Source organism: Cebidichthys violaceus, unplaced genomic scaffold (genome assembly GCF_023349555.1).
Source record: "Cebidichthys violaceus isolate CVI_PGR_0920_01 unplaced genomic scaffold, fCebVio1.0.p SCAF_9, whole genome shotgun sequence".
NCBI classification, from domain to species: domain Eukaryota; kingdom Metazoa; phylum Chordata; class Actinopteri; order Perciformes; family Stichaeidae; genus Cebidichthys; species Cebidichthys violaceus.
Window position 1 is genome coordinate 8,708,291 of NW_027176975.1, and position 21,911 is coordinate 8,730,201.

At 41.9% G+C, this 21,911-nt stretch overlaps 2 protein-coding genes across 2 annotated transcripts; both read right to left on the bottom strand.

Moving 5' to 3' along the window:
• Positions 1 to 497: 497 nt before the first annotated feature.
• cmya5 (cardiomyopathy associated 5) lies at positions 498 to 13,727 on the bottom strand. The gene is made up of 14 exons (XM_068703226.1): positions 13,482 to 13,727; positions 11,933 to 12,575; positions 8,845 to 11,727; positions 4,435 to 4,530; positions 4,072 to 4,290; positions 3,943 to 3,965; positions 3,659 to 3,783; positions 3,406 to 3,540; positions 2,960 to 3,106; positions 2,636 to 2,783; positions 2,249 to 2,382; positions 2,011 to 2,110; positions 1,762 to 1,938; positions 498 to 1,623 (listed from the first exon to the last, which is right to left on the bottom strand). Exons 1-14 carry the CDS (start codon positions 13,586 to 13,588, stop codon positions 1,371 to 1,373), a joined length of 5,190 nt encoding a protein of 1,729 aa, XP_068559327.1. The 5' UTR covers positions 13,589 to 13,727; the 3' UTR covers positions 498 to 1,370.
• A 1,043-nt stretch (positions 13,728 to 14,770) lies between these two features.
• Positions 14,771 to 20,726, bottom strand: tent2 (terminal nucleotidyltransferase 2). The gene is made up of 15 exons (XM_068703228.1): positions 20,661 to 20,726; positions 20,185 to 20,350; positions 19,947 to 20,060; positions 19,164 to 19,392; positions 18,943 to 19,057; positions 18,777 to 18,865; positions 18,610 to 18,667; positions 18,353 to 18,419; positions 18,172 to 18,248; positions 17,885 to 18,013; positions 17,758 to 17,801; positions 17,364 to 17,500; positions 16,297 to 16,388; positions 16,091 to 16,170; positions 14,771 to 15,974 (listed from the first exon to the last, which is right to left on the bottom strand). Exons 2-15 carry the CDS (start codon positions 20,304 to 20,306, stop codon positions 15,888 to 15,890), a joined length of 1,440 nt encoding a protein of 479 aa, XP_068559329.1. The 5' UTR covers positions 20,307 to 20,350; positions 20,661 to 20,726; the 3' UTR covers positions 14,771 to 15,887.
• Between the last annotated feature and the right edge of the window lie 1,185 nt (positions 20,727 to 21,911).

The window sequence follows — 21,911 nt, forward strand, 5'->3', positions numbered from 1 at the left end:
TTGTGTTTTTTTGAGTTTGAAAAGAACTCTGTTGTCGAGGTACAAATACAGTTTGCAGCACTGAGACTGGGTCTTAACTTTCTGCTTCCTGAGTTCAGCTACAATAAAAGATGTTCTTCATAATCCAGTGTTATCAGTCCCTGTAAAATGAGGCTGTCCCTTTTCAAAGAGACCTTCCTCTTCCAGCTGAGCAGTCCATCGGATCACATGGAAGCCTGCAGCTGTTCCCTGACAGTCTGCATGCCCCACACCCCTCTTCTTCATTTCACTCCCCTCCTCTCTGTTTCCCCAGAAATGAGGAAAGGTGTCAGAGATGAGGGGAAACAGTACGAGTGCTTGGAAAACTAGTTTAGCAATAATTGAGAAATGACATGTCCCCTGGAGAACTATGTAGCTTCGTCAGCGATGTGTATGGCTCCCAATACAGTAGCCCTCTGAGGCCCTCTACTGGTGAATGGACGTCAGAAAGCTAAAAACAATCAGTCCAGTGGAGCAAATAGAAAAATAAATATGTTCATTCAGCTCAGATGTTAAAATCAGTTTACAAGACAAAGAAAGGAAAACAATTAATCTCCACTTGCTGCTGTCGCACATAACAAAATATAGATGAGATCACATCTGTTTACAAAGGTTATTTACACAAATTCACAATATGAAATACAGTTTAAAAGTCCCACAGTATGTTTCTTGGCACTATAAACTCTGTGTCGCCAAAGGGCTTTAACTATTGTTTGTCTCAGTAATGATTCAGAGTGTTTGACTTAAGTATGCAGTCAGACCCTTTACTCACCTCACAGTACCTATAAGTAAGGGTTTAAAGAAAGAGAAAACGGAACGTGAATAAATCAAAGAACATTTACAAAACAGTACAAAAGAATCCCATCAGCATGTGTTATATCCACAACATTTCACCTCTCCTGTGGCAAAACAAAATACAATACAAGACACTCACCTGTGAAACAAATTGAAGGCACTAAATTTCAATCCAGTATCTCACACCGTCATCATTCATGTTCACTGCCTTTGTCTTTGGTATTTACAAGACATTTTAGATAAGATATTAGACAAGACATTGCTGTTAAAAGAGATAAACGTTGAATTGATTTCCTGTTAATTAGAGAATAATTGCAGTATTGATTAGCTTTGATCTAACATAAACACACAAACCCATAGAAGAATGGTATGTATGTAGAAATATGTCCTCTGCTTTTACTGTGGGATATCTGTATCTGTATTTTACGTCTTGTCATATCTGCAGTTTTCTCAGTAATGCAGTGAGTAAGTTGAGTCATAATACATTAAGATCATTCAAATCCAATGAAGTCCAACATGAACTGTAAACTCCTCAGTGTGTGAGGCAGATAGTAGAGCTAGCTGTCTTTGGTAAACTCCGGCACCTCCAGCACCATGCTGACCTCCAGGCTGCCCGGCACCTCCAGGGCCAGAGCAGGGTGGCACGGCTGGGTGAAGCGCTGGCAGAAAGTGCCCAACAACTGACCGCTTTGGGCATTGTAGAAAGACAAGCGACCGAGCTGGTAATCCAGGAGAGTACCAACTCGCTCAGGCACCTCAATCACAAACACACTGGACTGAATGTCACTGTGGAGGAGCTGGTACCTGCAGCTGGACAGACAAAGAAAGCAAAGAAAGGAGGGTTTAGACCAGAATAGCGAACTTAAGTACTGTAAAGGGTGTGTGTGTGTGTGTGTGTGTGTGTGTGTGGGGGGGGGGGGGGGGGGGGGGGGGGGGGGGGATCCCTACCCCAATGGTGTAGGGATGCACTGCAAACACCATGACATGTTGTTTTCTCCCAGTGGGCTGTTTCTATTGGCTGTGTTGTAAGCCACTCCAAGCCTGTAAGCCGTGCTTCCTGACACGAGGGTCTCCCAGTAGTAATGTCCTTGTGCTGGCAACAACTCACCCAAGATGGATGGACACCTAGAATACATACAAACTTGGTTTATGAATATTCTTTATAAGCTTAGGTGGTTGGAGCTGACTGAAACTCACTGTTTGTCTGTTGATGGTGTGTCGTAGTACAGGGTGTTCTGGTCCACAGACAGCTCCAGAGCGGGGTGAGCTGAAGCTTTCAGCAGGTGGAACCTCGTCCCTGACACAGTTACAGGTAAGAGAAAATAACGTGTAAATGTGTCGAGGAAACTACAGGAATTATGTACTGTTTTTGTATTTGTGTAATGTTACACACAAATGGAGGTACAAACGCAGTTTAAAGTGAGTGTTCTGTTACCTTTGGTGGAAATGAGGGCAGCCTCGCTCTGTTCGCTGGCTCCAGACTCATTCACAGCTTTGATGTAAAACAGATAGTTTTCATTGGGCTGCAGGAGAACCCTCTGCTCGCAGCTTTTGATACCTGAGATGGACCTAGGAGTACGTCACACACACCCACATACATGCACACGTATAAAGTAGATTAAACGAATAAACCTTACTGTATAAAATACTTTACTGTAGATTATTTGTCTGGCTAGTTTGGGCAAGAAGTATGGTTATGTCTTCATATTTTTATGTCAGATCGTTTTTACTTTGTTTCAAACCAAATTGACTGGATTTCCTATTATGTTTAATGCCTGCACTTTTCTATATATGTCCCTGTCTGGTTAAAACAAACACTCACCTGAGCCCCTCTCCCTCTAGTTCATACTGGCGACAGTACTCCAGGGTGTAACTCTGTTCAGGAGTCAGATTTGCTGAGCTCCACCGCAGTGTAGCTGAATCCCACATGACGGTACAGCGCTCTGTTTCAATCACTGGCACTGACGGAGCTGCCACAAAGAGAGAATAAGTCAGGTCAATAACCACAATGTAGATACTGTAATGTCACAAAATAAATTACCAATCTAAACTCGCTTCAAAATACCAGTAACGAATACAATTATGCTTTTCATTGTCAGACAAAGTTGTCGTTTTGTTGTGACTTTGGCTCAGTGTGGGGACTGACCAGTTCTGAAGGAGAGTCTCTCGCTGGGCAGAGAGCAGCCTGTGTAGTTGACAGCCATCACCCACACCTTGTAGGTCTTGTCAGGCTCCAGCTCCTCCAGGGCACAATAGCTCTCCTTCACTGTCACACGGTACTCCTCTGACACAGCTGTGGACAACAGCAGCCACAGCACATGCACTTGTTTGTATGTATTTAGTAAATCACAAACTTCATATCAACAAAAGCTATACCTATTATAAATAGTACAAGATAATAATCTATAAAATGTTTATTTGTGCAAAAAGACCTATTCTAAATAAACAAAAATAAGAATTTTCAATTTAAAATGAAATGATCCAATAAACTTAATTTCTGTCAGTTTACCTGAAGTAGATGGTGATTAAAAATAGGCTGGGAGCACTTTTGCCACCATTTTCCAGCTGTAACACCATCCTGAACATATTTACCTCCCTGTGGATCCTCCATGCAGTAGACCTGGAAGCAGTCTATGATATCTCCAGGGTTGACCTTCCAGTAAACAGTGACACTGGTGCTGGTGGCTGAGCCTGGCTCCTGAGGCTGCAGCGTAGGCCTCTGAGGCACTGAGGCACAGACCAGGAGACATACAAGATTAATAACTGCTACATATATATGCACATGGTACAAGACTTATTGTAGATGCCAGGTAAATCTGCAAAGATATGTTTGTATCAGAGCTACCTGGGATTCCCTTGCGCTGTGCGAGGTGAGGGCTAGAAGAGTTGCCCCTGGCATAGTCCTCGAACACCAGTAATCCCTTGGGCCCCAGCTCCAGTGACATGGCTGAGTCCAGAGCTGCCTTGAGACTGACCACACATACACAGCCTTTAGCCTTTGGCCACAACCACAGGTCAGTGTCAAAAAAGATATATACTGAGCAGAGTTTAGGTAGCTCTGCAGGTCAAGCAGCAAACTGTATTAGAAAACCACACTGGCTCACACTCCATCCACTGAAATCACATTACCTTGCATTAATGTCTTCAGGTGACTAGTGGGAGAACAGATTGAAAAGGAATTCATCAGAAATTTGACATAAACCCTGATTATTGGCAGCATACGAAACCACTGATCAATAATCCCCAACACTCACTCACCCGTGCGTCAGTCTCGGCCTCTCTGGCCGTGGTCTCCAGAGTGGCCTTGGCGGTGTCGATGCTCTCCTGGAAGGCGACAATTTGGTCATATAGCTGCTCCAGTTTGGCCTTCTTCTCCTCTTCCATGCTGACAGACATGCCGTTGTACTGCTCCATCACCAGCGCCATCATCTCCTCATTCTGCACCTGCATCGCTGCCTCGCTCTCCACACACTGGTCCTGGTCGAGAGTAGCGGGAAGGGAAACAGAGATATTGTATTTACAAATGTAACAGTGTCCATCTTGTCATTTAATGAAGCCTATAAACTGATCTAATGGCAAATATTAAAAAGGGAAAGTATTAAATATGTAAACAGTTTTTACCTCTACAGAGTTGTAGGCCAGTTCGATCTCTGACACCAGGTCCTCGATGTTCTCTGACCTCCCCTGAAGCTCTGAGATCCAGTCACCCAGCTTCTCCTGATTTAAAAAAAATGACACGTACAGGTAAAATTCTGGTCTGGAAGTAACGCATTACATTCACTCTCGTTACTGTAACAAAGTAGTTTTTTGTATACTTGGTCATTTTACTTTGAGAATAGAACAGAAAAAAAAGAGACGAATCAGCACCTGCACCAGAGAACAAGCTGCAGGTGTTTCTGAGGCCTCAGGAGGGCAGAGCTCCGTCCAGAGTGGAGACACTCCAGAAATGATTGTTACACATGTTCGCGTTCACGTGCTGGGGCCCCTCGAGGCACAATCACAAGGGCCAAATCCCAATGTCCCCCTTTACGGACTCACAGACTTTAAGGCAAGCTCCCGCGAAGTCCGTGAGGTTTTAGGGATGTCCCACTGTCAAATCCATAAGTGTTTGAGGGCTCTCTGGCAGACATTTTGGCCAAATCCCAATGTCCTCCGTAAACCCTAAGCCCTGAACCCTCAAGGACTTAATTGACGTCACCTGGTAAGTGGTTGAGTGTCAGAGGCTGCAAGGGCTCGAAATGGTGTAAATATGAATGGGACTGCAACATATCACGTTACCATGAAAACGACAAAAAATAAGATGTATAATTGTGTGTATTTATTTTATACTTTGTACTTCCTGATTTGAACGTCTTCCGGCTCTTTCCTCACAAGATGAGGTAATTTCATATAATCTATGTACTTGTTTTTGTCAAAACATCTTTGATGACAAAATCAAATATTTGATGGATAAATAAATAATTATCCTCTGATTTCATGTTTTTTTTGTTCCATCTTTAACCCTTAATGTTTCTGTGTAAATATAATAAGACAGGCTGAACACATGTGAGCCGTGTTCTTTGTTTACCTTTTTTTTAACGTCTCCATGCGTCCACTGGTTACCCCGTGTTTAACGTCAAGTTGCTATGACTTGTGGGTAATACGGAAAGGGTTCATAAAGGGCTCAAAATGTCTGCGAGAGAGCCCTCAAACACTTGATGATTTGACAGTGGGACATCCTAAACCCTCACGGACTTCACGGGAGCGCGCCTAAAAGTCCGTGAGTCCGTAAGGGGGGACATTGGGATTTGGCCTAAGAGCCCTTTATGAACCCTTTCCGTAAGCCTAATGGAATTACCCACCAGTCATAGCAACGTGACGTTAAACACGGGGTAACCAGTGGACGCATGGAGACATTCAAAAAAATGTAAACAAAGAGGACAGCTCCTGTGTGTTTAGCCTGTCTTATTATATTTACACAGAAACATTAAGGGTTAAAGATGGAACAAAAAATAAACTTGAAATCAGAGGATATTTATTTATTTATCCATTAAATATTTGATTTTGTCATTGAAGATGTTTTGACAAAAAAAAAAAAAAAAAAAAAAAAAATTTTATATATATATATATATATATATATATATATATATATATATATTATGAAATGACCTCATTTTGTGAGGAAAGAGCCTGAAGACGTTCAAATCAGGGAGTACAAAGTATAAAATAAATACCCACAGTTATACATCTTATTTTTTGTCGTTTTCATTTTAAGGTGATATGTTGCAGCAAAGTGCTGTCCCATTCATATTTACACCATTTCGAGCCCTTGCAGCCTCTCACACTCAACCACTTACCAGGTGACGTCAATTAAGTCCTTGAGGGTTCAGGGCTTATGGTTTACGGAGGACATTGGAATTTGGCCAAGGAATTGCACATGGGATGTGGTTATAGTTAGCATTATCACACCTCGGCATAGTTAATAAATGTTACACCTGTCTTAAAGCGCGCATGCTAAACGCTGCTCATTGAGACCGTTAATCCCTGTGTGAGGGTTGAGCCTCATTCAGCACAGACTCGTTCAATTATGAATGAACGAGAAGAGAAGGTGAACCTGGGGGAGATTGTGAAGGACTTCGCGCTGCAGTTCTGACAGGTGAGTGCAACAATACAACTGTTGATGAGAACGACAACAGCCACTTCTTTGCGGCAACCACGTCAACTGACCATTCCGGGGTTGCTCAGATTGGAGTGAAACGAGGAGAAAGGTGATGTCGTGATCGCAATAAAACATCTTTGATGTGTCGAGTCTTGGCCAATCAGCATTAAGATGACTACAGCGTCTTAATTTCCCTCCGTTATAGTTTAAGTTACGTTATGGTCCGTTACAGTTCAGACTTGCTGGGGTAATGCTAACGTTCACTGCATGCGGAACGTTGTCGACTGTTAACGTTCGTCATTATCACGATTTAGGAGGAAAAACGTAACATGATGAAACATGCAGCCCCGGTTCAGTTCACGCGGTCACTCATTAACGTTAAACCGGAACACCGGCGGATCTGGTTGCAGGTTGTTTTTTTTATGACCACGAAACATGTGGTCTCCAAACTAATGCAGAGGTGTGTATAGATTGGAAGCTTGCAGTTTTAAATCACAGCTATTATTTTACTCGTGATAAACTACTTTAACCAGAGTAGATAATCATTTTGATTTAAATAATTGACCTGGATTGAATGCATATTAATTGCAAATAGCTACAATTCTAACAGCTTTACAGTATCGGTAGAAGTCCATTAATATTAAGTCATACAGTAAAAGGGTTCAAGAGCTGAAATACTGATTAATAACTGAATAATAAATTAGTTTTTTGCTTAAAGTAAATGTCTTATCACTTAATATTCTTCTCAGAGTACACCAGAATGCTACATTTTAAAGCTCATATTTAAAATAAAATTCACATTTGATTTGATCATTCTTTGTTCCAGGTTTCCTTTGATTTAGATGTGAGATACTTTCCTGTAATTGTTCATCCATGTTGTCTAACGTATCATCAGATTACAGAAAAACATTAAATAGTCTCTCCTGTAAATAAAGTGTCTAAGGCATGAGCGTTCAGGTTAAAAAGTGGGATGATGGATTTTGGAAAACTGCAAGTAAAAGACAACAATAATATAGTGTTTCAAATTGTTAGAAGGTTCTGTGACATTAATTCAAATTAACAAAGCAGATGGCTGACCCTGTACTGACCGATGGGGACAGCGAGGGAGAACAGTGTGTGAGCAGATCACATATCAGTCTCCCCTTGATGATGTCACACTGGACCTTTTCACTGATCAAAGCGGAGCATTACATCACACCAGTTCAATGTGCTTGGCTTCAGCCTGATGGCAGCCTGCAGCATTCAGCCTGCCAGCATGAATGGAAAAGTTATAGAGGCCTAATTTAGGAACATTTTATGATATGATGACCCAACTAATGCCAGTAAAGTGTGTGTGATCACAACCGTGTGTTGTAATAATGCTGGTAAATCGTATGATGATGAACTGCTATTTGATTACAGCTTGCCATCAGAAATGAGAAACGTTGTTGCAGCGGGAGACTGCTCAGATGATGAAACATCTGGGAGACGCTGTTAGAGACGTCTCATACAAAACGAAAAGAAAAAACAAATCTAAAAAGAAATACTTCAACATTTTGGTAAATGTGTTTTTGTTAGTACTTTAAATTCAATACTTCTCCCATATGTAATATTCATTGATCATTTTACTAATACTGTGCATGTTAACTAAGCCATACATTTTAATTTAATAGTACTTACTGGCCAATAACATTTCTGTTATTTAACCTATCCCCATTGGTATAAATGTGGTGGACACACTTTTAGAAACACCTGTGAGGTTCAACTACAGAGAGGTCTATCTCCATGTTAGACCTCTTCTGAGCACACTGTTACAAAACTCAGATATAAGATTAGATAAAGTCAAGATGAAATGAAAAATGCCTTTTTAACCCTTTAAGAGCACATAATGTGTCATGTTGTGCACCCATTTAACAAGATATGCAAAATGGTGATGCCATGGGGCCCAAAAATAGACTTACATTGGGAAAGAGATGTCTGTTAATCAGCGGATACTTTTTTTTTTACTTCTCAGTACAAATACTTGAATAGCTGTTATTTGAATCATTAGGTCCTAAAAGTTGTAAATTGCGCAAGTTATTTTGCTTCCTCCCTTCATGTGAAATAGTCTGAGAAGGAGGCTGGACCGAGGGCTGGGAGGCGGGGTTAAAGAAAAAGCTAGTGCGCATGCTCTTTGGGCTATATAATGCGGAAGATCACGTTTTTTTCATTTGAATTTTATACTCGGAAGTCAAACTTTTTTTGCTTCATGCGCCACTGAGCAACTTTTGTTGGAATGAATAGGGCCCCTCCTCTACCGCTGTATCCAGTTCTGTTTATTTATATATTGGGGTTAAAAAGCTGTGACAACCATCAATATGAACTCCAAAGCAAATTTTAAGCATTCCCAAACTCCCATTCACCCAGTACATTACCTTTATTTCCTCGTAGGCTTGGTCCACAGCAGTAACCTCGTGGCTGTGATGCTCTCCAGACACACAGTCGTCCTCTGACAGCAGACATCCACAGGTGATACAGAACCTGTTCATCTGCTGCAGCTCAGCAGCCAGTCGAGCCTGACTCTCTTCCTCTGCATCGATAATCTCATAGTCAGCCTCTATGACCTCATCATCTGGGGACAGATCAAAGACTTTCTCCTCCTCCTCCTCCGTCTCCATTCTCTCATCTCTCTCCTGGCCAGACTCAGGCTTTGGTTCCTCTGCATTTCTCTGTGTTTCAGGTTTCGGCATCTCTTTGGCATCTTGTTTATATATTACCTCATATTCAAGCTCGTCAACAGTCACCTCTGGAGCCTCTGCAACTGCCTCGTCATGCTCCATCTTTTGTTCTACATCTTCTCTGTGCAGATCAATCTTTGTACTTGAATGCTCTGTAAAAATGCTTGTTTCTGGGGCATCGTCCACCTTGTGAATCTCTGCTTTTTGTTCTACGTTTGCTGCTCCTGAATTAATATCCTCGCTGTGTAGCCCGGACAAATCCTCATGGGGAGTAAAGCTCCTCAAAGGGGAAAATGCGCCCTTGTCTTCCTCAAAGTCCCTTTTCATCTTCTGCTCATCTGTGTGGGCCTCTTCCACAGGTGCTGGAGGAGTGTACCTACTGTCTAACTCGTTTCTTGGTAGTGCGTCTTCCTCCAGAACTATGTCTGGTTTTACTTCCAGTTGAGGCTCTGTCATTGTTTCTTCATTCGGTGCCTGAAGAGTCTCTGGGCATGTTGTGAGGGTTTCAGGTGCTATGAGACGTCCACAAATGCTGTCAGGTTCAGAGAGAGCTACTGCATCACTTGAAGTCTTTTCTGATAACTGACCAATCTCTATGTCCATCTCTACAGCTTGTCCTTTGGGGACAAGGAGGATTAACTCATCATCCACATTCACCATCCCCTGAGTAACAGTCTCAGTGTCCTCTGTGGGTGTTTTATCTTTGGGTTCAGTTATCAGCTCACTGTCTGTTGCTGACTCCTCCTGTTGATGATGCATGGATTCAATAATTGCAATCTGTGTTTTATCGGAATCTATTTTTACTTCATCTGACATCGCAGGTTCGGTTACTTCACTTGAGATCTCTGCTTTAACTTCTGACTCTTGATCACCTTCAGTAAGGAATTCAGGCGACTTGCTCTCAACTGCAGTTTCCTCTGTTAGAACGCCATGGTTTTCTTCTCCTTCAGCTGTTTGAATATCTGTCTCAACACTTATTGCCTCCTGAAGATCAATCTGAACTTGAGTTTGGATCTCTTTTTCATCCACTGCTTTTTCAATCACCTCCACTAACGCATGTACTGCAGCATCACAGTCAGTGATAACCTCAACAGGTGCAACTTCTGCTGCTGCTTCTTTCTCACACAGAGATGTTTCAGCGGATGTCTCTATTTCAGTTGAGGTGAGCATTTCCTGTCTTTCAGTCTCTTTCACTTCAGCTGAGGCCTCTGCTATGGCCTCGGTTAAGTCTTTCTCATAATCAGCCATCATCTTGGTGTCAGTAGCTGGCACCTCAGACAAACTCATCTCAGTGATGATGTGAGGTGCCTCACTGCTTACAGGTGCTACCACAGCTGTCTCCTCTGTGGCATTTAAAACCACCTGAGCTGTTTTTTCTACCACTTTTTGTGTCTGAAATGGCTGCTCAGTTTCAATAATACTAGTTGTTTCTGCTGGCACTTCTCTCTGATGCTCCTCACTCTCCTCTGTTTTCTCTACTTTAATGTCTACCTGCTGAGTTTCAGTTAGTGGTTTATCAATGCTGCTCTCAGGAGGCTCAGTCTGGTCTCTCTTTACCTTCTGATCCTCTCTCAGTTTGGACACCTGAATTGATTCGTCAGAGGCCTCTCTGACAGCCTGCTCTTCAGTCACCATGGTGACTTGTATGTCTTTTATCTCCTTTTTTGACTCTGTAATTATTTCTCTTTTCCCTTTAAATGTGGCTGATTGTAAATCTTCGCTCCCATCTCCAACACCAACCTCTTGTGTCTTTGGTTCCTCTGTCTTTGCCTTGTCCTCATCTTCTTCCCTGACCACTCTTGTTAGACATCCTGTCATGTCAAACTCACTGTGCGACCACATCATCCTCCCCTCGCTCTCCTCCTCCACTGACTCTGGTCGAACCTCCACTGTGGGAGTTTCATCCTTCAAAATAAACTTCTCCAAGTAGCCATCTGCCTCCTCTGAATCTGACAAACGTCTCTTATAAGTCTTCTCGGATGCCACGCTCTCTGCCTCAGAGTGTTCCTCGTCGCTCTTCCTCCTCTCGCCTACAGCATCTTCGTAAAGGTCTGAGTACATGAAGGACATGGCAGTAGGCTCATCCAGCAGGATCTGGTCAATGATCTTGGGGGGTCCAGGTGAGAGAAAAATGGGTGTGAGGACAGTGTCTTCACCCCCAAACAACACTGAACCATTCTCCTTTAAAGATCTGTGGCTCACTCGTCTCCTTCTCATCACACTCTCCGCCTCATCGTCTTCTCTCCGCTGCAATGCATCAGCAGGAGCTCCTTCTCCGTAGAAGACCTCATCAAGGTGTTCCCCCACTATCTCCACATCTGTAACAAAGACAAAGGAGTCTTCTGATGCAGAGGGGCTGTCTGTGGTGGCCTCCTTAGCTGGCTTTTGCTCCTCAACTTTGGACTTCGCCTGTGGCTGTTCTGCTTCCTCCTGCAGCTCTGGAGCTTCTTCTCCAGGAACCGCCACATCAACCAAGGTAAACTTTTCAAAGTAGTCTATGTCGCCAGTGCTCTCTTTCTGGGTGGGTGTGTGTCTGAGCTCTGTGTCTGCTGATGGCTGAGAGGAGTCTTGCTTTGAGGACTGAGGAAAAATCACAACCAGCATGTCAATCTAGAGGACAATTAAGTGTTTAAAACAGCATTCTACTAGACAAATGAATATTTAAGTAATTTCTTGTGGATGGCAGAAAATACCAAATTAATCCAAAACAAGTGTTGGAAAGTTTTGAAAATGAAATACCTATCTATTGAAAACTCTCAAATTGTATAGAGAAATGAATAAATACCTCTTGGTAATCCAGTAATTCCTCCTCCTGTGGCAGGGCATGATTTTGTTGCAGTGTCCAGTCTTTTCTGTTTTGGGACCTGATCTTCGGAGTCTGGTCCAAATAAGACAAATTGTCCTGCAACTCTGTGCTCTCTTCCTCGTCCACAGTGGGAAGTTTGGAGGGGACTCTGATGTTGAGAATCTCATAACCCTCGGAAATCAAAGTAAACAGCTGCTGATCTTTGTTTTTGATTTCCTCCAAGTCTGGCTCTGTTTCGTTTGTCTCCAGTTTGACATTGGGAAGAGAAATCTCCGCCATCTCAGGTCTCTCTACTCCCAGGGCTGAAGCTGATCTTGAACTACCAGGTCGGCTCAGCCTGTCCCCCAGCCTGCTGCTCCTTCCAGACCTCGTCCTCCTACGGACTATTTTTTCCTCATCAAAGATGATGGTGATCTTTCCTGCAGCTCCAGAGCCATCCATGCTGTAGCCTTCAGAGATGGAGCTGGTTTCAGAGGCCCAAGGGGTAGAGCAGCGACTAGAGGCCGTCTCCCAAACAATACCACTGTCCTCGCTCTGAACAGTTACCATGGAGAACGATGGATCCACCATCAGGCACTGGAACTTAGGCTTCACAGACTGGTCCTGGACAGCCTCTCGCAGACTGGAAGAGTGAGAAATGGACAGTTAGAAGAAGGAAAGCAAGCTGTTTGTGCAGTTTCCGAGAAGAGAGAGGGCATGACTAAACAGTCTGCAAGAGGAGATCCTTTTGGCACAGCTCATGGTATGCAAGCAGAGAACAAACCAATTAATCAAATTAAAACATATCTGTGCAAGATGTGCCAGCATGGAAACCACCACCACCAATTCATGTTTTGCACCTGAGGCGACTTAACAAATCTAAGCTTAAAACACGATAACACCCGCTGATCTACTCTCAAGATGATTACTTGAGACGTGTAGCTCTCTGGCGTTAGACAAGACCTGGTGCCAGTTTGCCAATGTGAGTGATGAGCTGAAAAAATAATGATCAAATGTTCTCTGAGCTGACTCACCTGCTATCAATACAGCTCAACCCCTGCAGGGTTACAGCAAGGTGACGTCCCAAAGCGTCATTCATGTAATATTAGAGAAGAGATGCCTGGCCTTCCCAGATGCATCCAACATATCAGTGTCTTCTACTATTTATGACATGGCAAGGAAAACTAGAGCTCCAAGTATGAAACATGATAAATAAGATGTAAAATATGGTGAATTAATTCAAATATTAGAATAGAGCTGTCTGCAGTGCCTGACAATTCCTGACAGATGATCATGTAATGTCTTAAATTAACTTTGTGTCACTTGGATGCACTGGTCCAGTCACACTCTCCAGATGTAAGACTTCTCTATTCAGTCTTTAAAGCAAAATGTTTGACCTGAGTACACCAGAAACAAGTGGTTTCTCACACTCCATTCAATATATTTCATGGTAAGATCTCCAAGCAGAAAACACACCACTTCACACAAAGATAAGTGAGCTACATTTGAGGTTATTCTGATTGTAAGCTAGCTCAAGTATGTAAATGACCTGTTTTGCAGTTCTTCCACCTCGTCTTCATCGTCCTGGCTGATGGCCTCTGAAGCCTCACTCTGAAACTCTGTCACCTCCGAGTCCAGACTCTCAAACTCCTCCATCTTGCTTATATCCTCCAGCTCTTCCCTTTGTAGTTCCCAATGTTGTTTTTCTGTGTATTATAGAGTCCTCTAGATGTTTTCAGCCACTCTGATTTCGAAAAGAGTTGCTGTGCCTGTTTGTGTCTTCTAAGTTGGGAGCAGTCCATCTGACTCAGCCAGGGACAGAAATAGACTGAGTGGGGAATGAAAAGAGGGGAGTAGAGCTAGAAAGAGGAGAGTCAGTAGGTCTCACTGGGTCTAGAGTTTGTTGTTTGTGTACTTGATCTAAGAAGTCATTAGATGTTGAATGTATCATAAAAAGATTGTTATAGATTTAGAAAAAAAATCATCCTTAAGGTGGTCTGTGCCAGTGGCTAATGGCTGAATGAGCCAGTCTGACTTTAAGATCAAAATCCCCCTTGCTTAGTTAAATATAGGCCATGTGCTGAAACAGTAACCCCTTTGGTCCCCCTTCTGTCGGTGGCAACACTAAACGGGGCCACTCACACACACGTCTTGTATGGCATCTCCCCCCTAGCAGTACTGGCACTATGCAGAAGTCATAAAACTTTGTGTAATTAGGTGTCAAACCACATAACAAAAACTAATCAACACAAGAGTTGCCAGAGGAGGCTGCAGAGAACACTTTAAAAAAAAAGGTGCATTTTTCTAGGAGCAACTTTTAGTTTTATTATCTTTTTTTAAGGCCTGTGAATTACAAGCACTTATAACGTGAATGATGTCAGACATTCCGATGATGGCTGATGAACTGCATTACCTTGAGAAAACAAAATGACACCTGACATTAAAATATTAGGTGGATTAGACCAGGTCTATGGGATTGTATTCATGCTTATGATCAAAGTGTGTTCGAGGTTAAGCACATAGTTCCTGTGGATAAAATCTGAAATGGAAATGGATTAGTCAGTGTTTATTTTTAAGTCTTGTTACCTCCCATACCCATGAAAATATATATATATATATATATATATATATATATATATATATATATATATATATATATATATATATATATATATATATATATATATATATATATATATAAAAATGACACCAAAGTCAACATATCTGAATATGAACAACAGCTGCAATGATGATTTTTGAACTTATAGTAGAATAGCTAAGAATATTGCGGGCTTTGCATATAGCTCAAAAATATAAAGCAAAAAAACTGAAATCACACATCTTTATAGATTTAATTTTTAAATAAACCTTTAAAAGTCAGTAATGTACAAAAAAGGACCGAGGAAAATAAATTTGAAGAGTAAATTCTTCAAATAAGGTATGCATCAAGTCAACAAAAACGAGTGAATAACATCATTTTCTGTCCAAATAAATCCAGTAGGCCCAACCAGTCTAGAGGAAAGAACACAACACATCAGGACCAATGCTAAAGGAGTTACAACATTCAGAGACCGGCCTCTTCACAGCCCTCTAATAATCACCTTGGAGTCACTTAAACGATGACTTTAACTTAAACATCACATAACCTCAATTAACAGCTCAGTTTTCAGAGGAGCTCAGAAAATTAAACAATGTGAGAATGAAAAACGAGAGGGTATTTAATGCATCTGTAGAAAAAAAGAGAATGGCATTTAAACCCACCATAGTGTGACTACTGATCTAGAAAAATAGAAAAAAGACTTTGATGTTACAAGTTGGTCCACACAGGCTGAAGACAATATACTGTATATACTCTGCAGATGTGTTGCAGAAGCAAATTATTGACTTCCAGAACGGTGCAATATGGCTCTAACAATGTGGATATAACTAAAACTGAGATCAGAGGAGAAACACGCTTCCATTTAAACTAGATATGAGCAGGTTGCAGGAATTATTTTGTCTTTCGTAATTTGGCAGTGTACTCATCGTTTACCCCATAATGCAATGTGTGTTGGGAGGGGGAGGGCCGTGTAACATCAATGACTATCTCTTGTAACACTGACCATTATCATGCTTCAGTGCAGCATCTCTGTTACAAGTTAATGCGACAGGATTATGATTTCAGAGCCCTCTAGTGCCATTCCACACATTTTTGAGTTTGAATCATGAGTTTGAATAATATGGCAAAGTTTGCAAAGCATTTGAAGTCTAGTGCGGTATTTTCAAAACAGGAAATACAGTATGCGAGCAATACCAAGGCATCCAGAGCATTCAGAGTCCCAGATTATTTGTGGCTGTGAGGTGTGGAGGCAGCAGAGCTCCTCTCTCAGCACATCCTAAACGTCTCTTTGTTTCTGGGAACAGGCCTGTCTTGAGGTAGAAGACTCCTGTCCGCTCTTCTAATTAGAGGAGCCCCTTATCTCCTGGAAAACTCCTCATTAATGATGGCTCTGACTGGGAGGATCGAGTTCAGGTCCTTCCTGTCCTGTAGAATCCGGCATGACTGCGCAGACACAGATGGGAAGCAGGAAGATTATGAATAACTCATAGCTGGCCCACAGCGGCTTGGAGGAGGAAAAACAATATGAAGAGAGCAGAGTTATCAGGACTGGCATATACCTGGGCAAACTCAGCTTTGATTTTATCAAACTTGATCTTCTCATGGACTGCCCTGGCAACGTTGTTTCTCTCAAATGGCTCTGAAACACAAGGCGTTACTGTAACTCTGGATATGTAACATTACCGGGGACATTTCTTACATTGAGGCTCCTGGTAATTGTTTAGTGGTGGTCGCATTGGCCTGTTAGTTCCACTGAAATGTTTACCTTCCACACATATGTATTTGTTTCTCCATGCTTGAGAGTTGTTCTTGGGCAAAGCCTTGGCCTCTCGAATAGAAATCACTTGCTTATCCCACCTGCAAGACACAGGAATCACAAAAGCAAGGGCATTATTTAGTGCTCGTTAGACTGGAAATAAACGATTAGTAGCTTTGCAAATTCAGCTAATCAACTACAAAATATGCACACATAACTGTCAACAAACAAGGGGGAAGTTTTTTCAGATTCTGTACCTTCCAGTCTCAGTTGGTTTATATTAATTCAGTGCCGCATGAAACGGAATGTGAACATATAACTTATTTTTTTCAAAGATACAAATTGTCATGTGATATGCACAGTTTTGCAAACTAATTTTTCTTGACTGAAACCTGAGAGTCGACATATTAACCTTCAAACTATTAAACCTTAAACTGTCTTAACTCTTAAGTCTTAAATATTGGAGCCTCATTGAATGCATAACATTCAAAGTAAAAAAAGAAGAATGTGCCTTAATGTTAAAGGTAGATGTCAGTCAATATTTCAGTTAAATTTGATAGCTTATTAATAAGTGTTGGTTGAAACAAATTTCAGTCAAGAAGGTAGAAAAAATGTCCTCATCACTGTAAAAAAAAAAGTTTGATTTTGAAAAATGTCAGCAGTAACAAAAAGCACATGCAAAACCCTCAACATCTGTGACCTGTTTGATACTGTGAAATGTAGAAATCAACGTGTTCGAAATCAACGTGTTTGTGTGGCGAGGTTTAGTTCAACCTTGCAAACTGTGGCGTGGCACGGTAACACACATACAGCAAACACAGGGAGCATGGTATGTCATGTTAGTGCTGTGTAAGGCCAAAGGTCCCACCTGCTCCTTTCCCTCACCCAGAAACATGAAACCAGAGACGAGGATGCAGGATAGAGGAAGGAGAGAGGAGATGGGGGGACTGGAGAGGTAGAAGAAGTTGGCAAGAGGAGCAGGAGATGAGGAATGGGTGCAAGAACATAAGCAGGCAAAAGAACCATGGGTGCATCTGAAACACTACACTCAGTAATGTGATGTCCTTGGGTGATACCTGAAGTCTGTAGCATAGTACTTGAGGAAGCCCAGAAGAAGCTCTCCCAGAGAGGATTGGTTTCTTGAGATGTAGCGGGGGATGTGTTTAGGTCCCTCTGGAACCATGTCAATGTCCATGAGGTGATAAAAACACTCCTGAAAATCAAGGCACAGGACAGAAGCACAAGACTTATAACTGAGCACTTTGTGATGGATGAAGCAAAGTCAAAGTAATGCTGAAATGTCTTTTTCCAGGGCTAACAATGGAGAGACGTGTCTGTAGGGCAGTTTACATTTCATGTAATTTTATGCATTTCCTATGATTTGGCAGTTAAATTTGACTTAAGTTTGCATCTCTTGTAATGAACCTGCTAACAGCAAAACTAATTTTCAAAAGCAACAGAGACACTTACTGGGTAGTCCCTCTGTAGAGAGGGAAGGACCGGTTCCTTGAGAGCTGTAAAGAAAACAATCACAATAATTACAGAGTACAAATGGGACTGAAAAAAAGCTTGTCTCTGTGTGTCTGAATGTACTGACTCTGGAGGTAGTGCAGCACCATCAGCACAAGTGTGTAGCTGCTCAACGTTCCTTTGCTGGCATCATTGATTTGATTGTGCCGTGCCCATTTCTTGACAACAAGGATCATGGGTCTTATCCTGAGATCAGCTGAGAGAGACCACACAAACACAGCAAGTCAAAACAAGAAACGTTATGGTCTCCATTTCAAGTATCAAATGCTCTGCCTGCGGATGACTTAAAATAAGAAAGGAACTTTGAAAAGTTTGTGCCATAAAAATGTATGTATTGTTGACTGTCTCACCCACCATAGGCGTAACTCCTCAGAAGGAATGTGTTTCTGATGCCCACTGTGTTGTTGATATTCAGATCAAACTCCAGATCACTAAAGAGGGTAAGGAGTATTAAAAGAGTCTAATTAAAACATCTCTCTCACTCTGTTGATGTTGTATAAAAAAGAAATGAGCTTAAAACATTGTTGGCTCCTACCTGCCTTTCTCTCTGAACTTGAGGATGGGCACTTTGGCTCTGATCAGTTGAGTCTTCTCTACATACGCTACAAATCAAAACCAACATCATGAGATTCCTTGTTGTTTTAGTTTAATTTCCTGTAAACCTGAAACTTGTATTTCCACTAGGTAAATAGCTCCACCTTGTGGCATCTGAGAAAAGCAAATAATATGTAAAAAACTATTCTAAATGATTTCACATATATTTAAAAATGTAGTGTAAGTACTATTACTTACACAGTGACCTGAATAACCTTTGGAGGACAGAGAGTACATGTATAGGATCAGGTCTTTTCTAAAACAGAAAAAAGAAAAACATGCACGATTGTAAATACACCTACACACACACACACACACACACACACTTTGGATGACATACACAGCGCAGAGTGAGGGATACTCACATTTCCCTTGAGGACCAGACACAGATCAGCATCACTGCTCCGGCAGCCCAATCCATTCATTGAAGATCCAGTCAAGTAAAGCCGTGCCACTGTGAGAAAAGCCCTTAGTGAATAGGGATCGCAACAAAAAGTCAGAGTAGAACGCAACTGTATATTTCCTACACACCTGCATAGACACTCTGTATGTCTTTCTGTAGCCGAGCTCGGCACGTCTCCTTCCGGGCCAAATCGGAAGTTTGCTGCTGACACGCCTCAAACAGCTCCACCATTTGATCACTTAACTGAGGACACAAACACATGTACATTGACTAAACCAAGCATACTTGCATGCACAGTCAGACTGGATATACATCAGCTGCAGGTTAAGCCCATTCAAAAATACAGTACCTTGTCCTGAGCGTAGGCTTGCAAGATGTTGGAGCTTTTTGGGACAGCAGTGACCTGAGGCTGGATACGGGTGCTTGGGCTGTGATAAGAGCTATCAGAACCAGCAAAGGATGATCTTGATGACCCTGCCACCACTTGGCCAGGACAACGAGGGGGAGGGGCTTGAGTTAAAGGGGGGTCAAGGCGTTGGCGCTTCACAATGTGGGGGTTGTATTCCTCATTCTGCCTCCTGCAAGAAACACGATGATGGTGGTAATTCTGTAATCAAGACTCCCAAGAGAAAAGTTGTCTTTCAAGGTTTTATTCTCAAGAATAAACTTGCAAGCACCTAAAACAGATACTGATACCGTATTCAACAGTCCATCTTTATGCTTTCAAAGAGACATATGCCTATTGCTGGAACATCAAGATTGGTTAGAGAAGATAGTGTACATTTCTCTGATTGAATATGATATACTACCATAAGTTACACAAAAGACCATCACCACATTGGTTAACATTAGTTGATTACCTCTGTTTGCAGGTATATCTACTCATATGTAACTGCACCACAATGTTTACTCACAATGTGAGATCACTAACAATGTCAGAGTATTCTCTGTACTTTTCATCTCACAGTATAAAATATAACAGAATAATAAAACTAACTATTCCCTTACAACATTCAATTTATGTTTATACTTGTATTTTCCCACCACAATACGGAAACATGTGACAAGACAAGTTAAAGGCAAATGTTCATAAATGACAGATTACACATGAATAAATGGTGAAATATCATACTTGCGCCTATTGATCATAGTTGGTGTGTGAGGAGGGACTGAAGGAGGGACTGGGGAGAGTGGTCTGGGCTTCCATTCATATGTAGGGAACCTATGTTGTCCAGGAACATAGAAGCTACCACACAAACACACATATTACTGTGCAGTACACAAAAGCGCACAAGTAGCATTTAGTATTAGTTTAGTGACGCTACTGATGTCTATCACACCAGAGCAATTAGTTTCTTCGTCAGGCTCACTTGTTGACACCAGCCAGCCTTTGGTGGTTGTAATCGTAGCACCGGGGCACGAGTGTTGGCGGCGGGTACAAGTCGTCCTGGTAGTCTGACCGCTGTCTCGGTACGGCGTTGTGGGGAAACATGCTGCGGTTCTTCACAGAGCTCCAGCATTAACTCCGCTGATTTCCTGAAAGCAAGACAACATAGCGACAATACGACTGGTAACGTGTCCGCAAATACTGAAGAACTGTGGCGACCACCAGTACTGAACTAATCACCCAACAGCAATGGTAACGTTAATGTCACAAGAACTTTCTCTGGAAACCGAAACTTACTATTGAGCTAACGTTAGTTAGCTCAGACGTAGCTAGCTAATGCAACTATCGGTAACGATATTATTACAACATTCACCCTGCCTCACTGTAGATTTGTACAAAGACTGTCTATAGAATTATGTCACTGAATGTTACTCAAATACTGAACTCTGTAACACGTACCAAATATCATGACACATGTAAACAAAACTGAAGGCGCTAGTTTCCTGAGAACCTACTTCCGCATTGATGCCATGACGTAATGGAACTGGATTTAAAGGGGACGTGGCCACGCGAGTTAAAGATAAATCCACCCAAGGGCAAAAGTATCTGTATCCAAATTAGTTTAATTTGGATGTAGAGCTTAAAGCTATGAAACGGGAAATCTCAGTCGGCAGTAAAATCACCATAACTGCAGTCAGGTTGTCAATTACACATAGACCACAGATCCACTGTGTCCATCATCATTCCATTCCTCATGGAGCGACTCCATAGGCTACCCAAGCTCCTGGATCATAAATGAGTCTTCAGATTCTCTGGTTATAGCCTTGGGTTATTCTAGAAATGGCTGACTTTATCCATGATACATGAACATCTTTATACTGACTGCTGCCTTCCTTAAAAAAGCTTCCTCCTCCAATATCCACGGTTCAGAATAAGCTGTTGCCTCAAAATAACTTTTGACTTAGATAGAACCAATTATGTATTTAGAAAAATAAATAATTAAATCACAGAACAGCTCACAGAGACCCGGAGAGGAGAATATGAAGGAATTAAAAGAATAAGATGATAAGAAATAAGTGTACAATATTATGTTCTCTAGGGTGCATAATTCAGTCATTTTAAACCTAAATGCAGATTACTTTACATTAGGTCCTATGTAGATTCAGAAATCTTAACTTACAATTAGGCTATTAAAGCCTTGGACTACTATTTTCTTTTAGTATTTGGTGAGTAGGCAACTTACCAATAAACTTCTTATAATCCTATAAAGAATCAAATGACATCAGTCCCTTGAGCTCGGAGTGACGTCACTGCGGAGGATGGTGTCGTGACGTAGGCAGTTCAATACTGACAGTGATCTGAGTAGGAGGGAAGCGATGCATCAGCCAGATGTGGAGCGGTTTGGGGGGCGGGGTACGCGTATGGGCCTGTGGATAGGCTGAGATCAATAAAGCACACATACAGCTACAGCGTAGAAACAGGATGTTTTAATCAATGCAAACGACTTCACATACCAACTTTGATAAGGAGAGCAGGCACGTGCATTTGTAGAAAAGGCATGAATGATGTTGCATAAGCTCAAGTTGGTTTAGTCCTAGCGACATCAGAAATCGGCTTTATTATAGAAATGCAGAGGTAAAGCTGTGTGGAATAGCTGTGAAATAGCTGTAGTCTGGGCAAGAGAGTGGGGGTGTAGACTGTGAGCCTGTG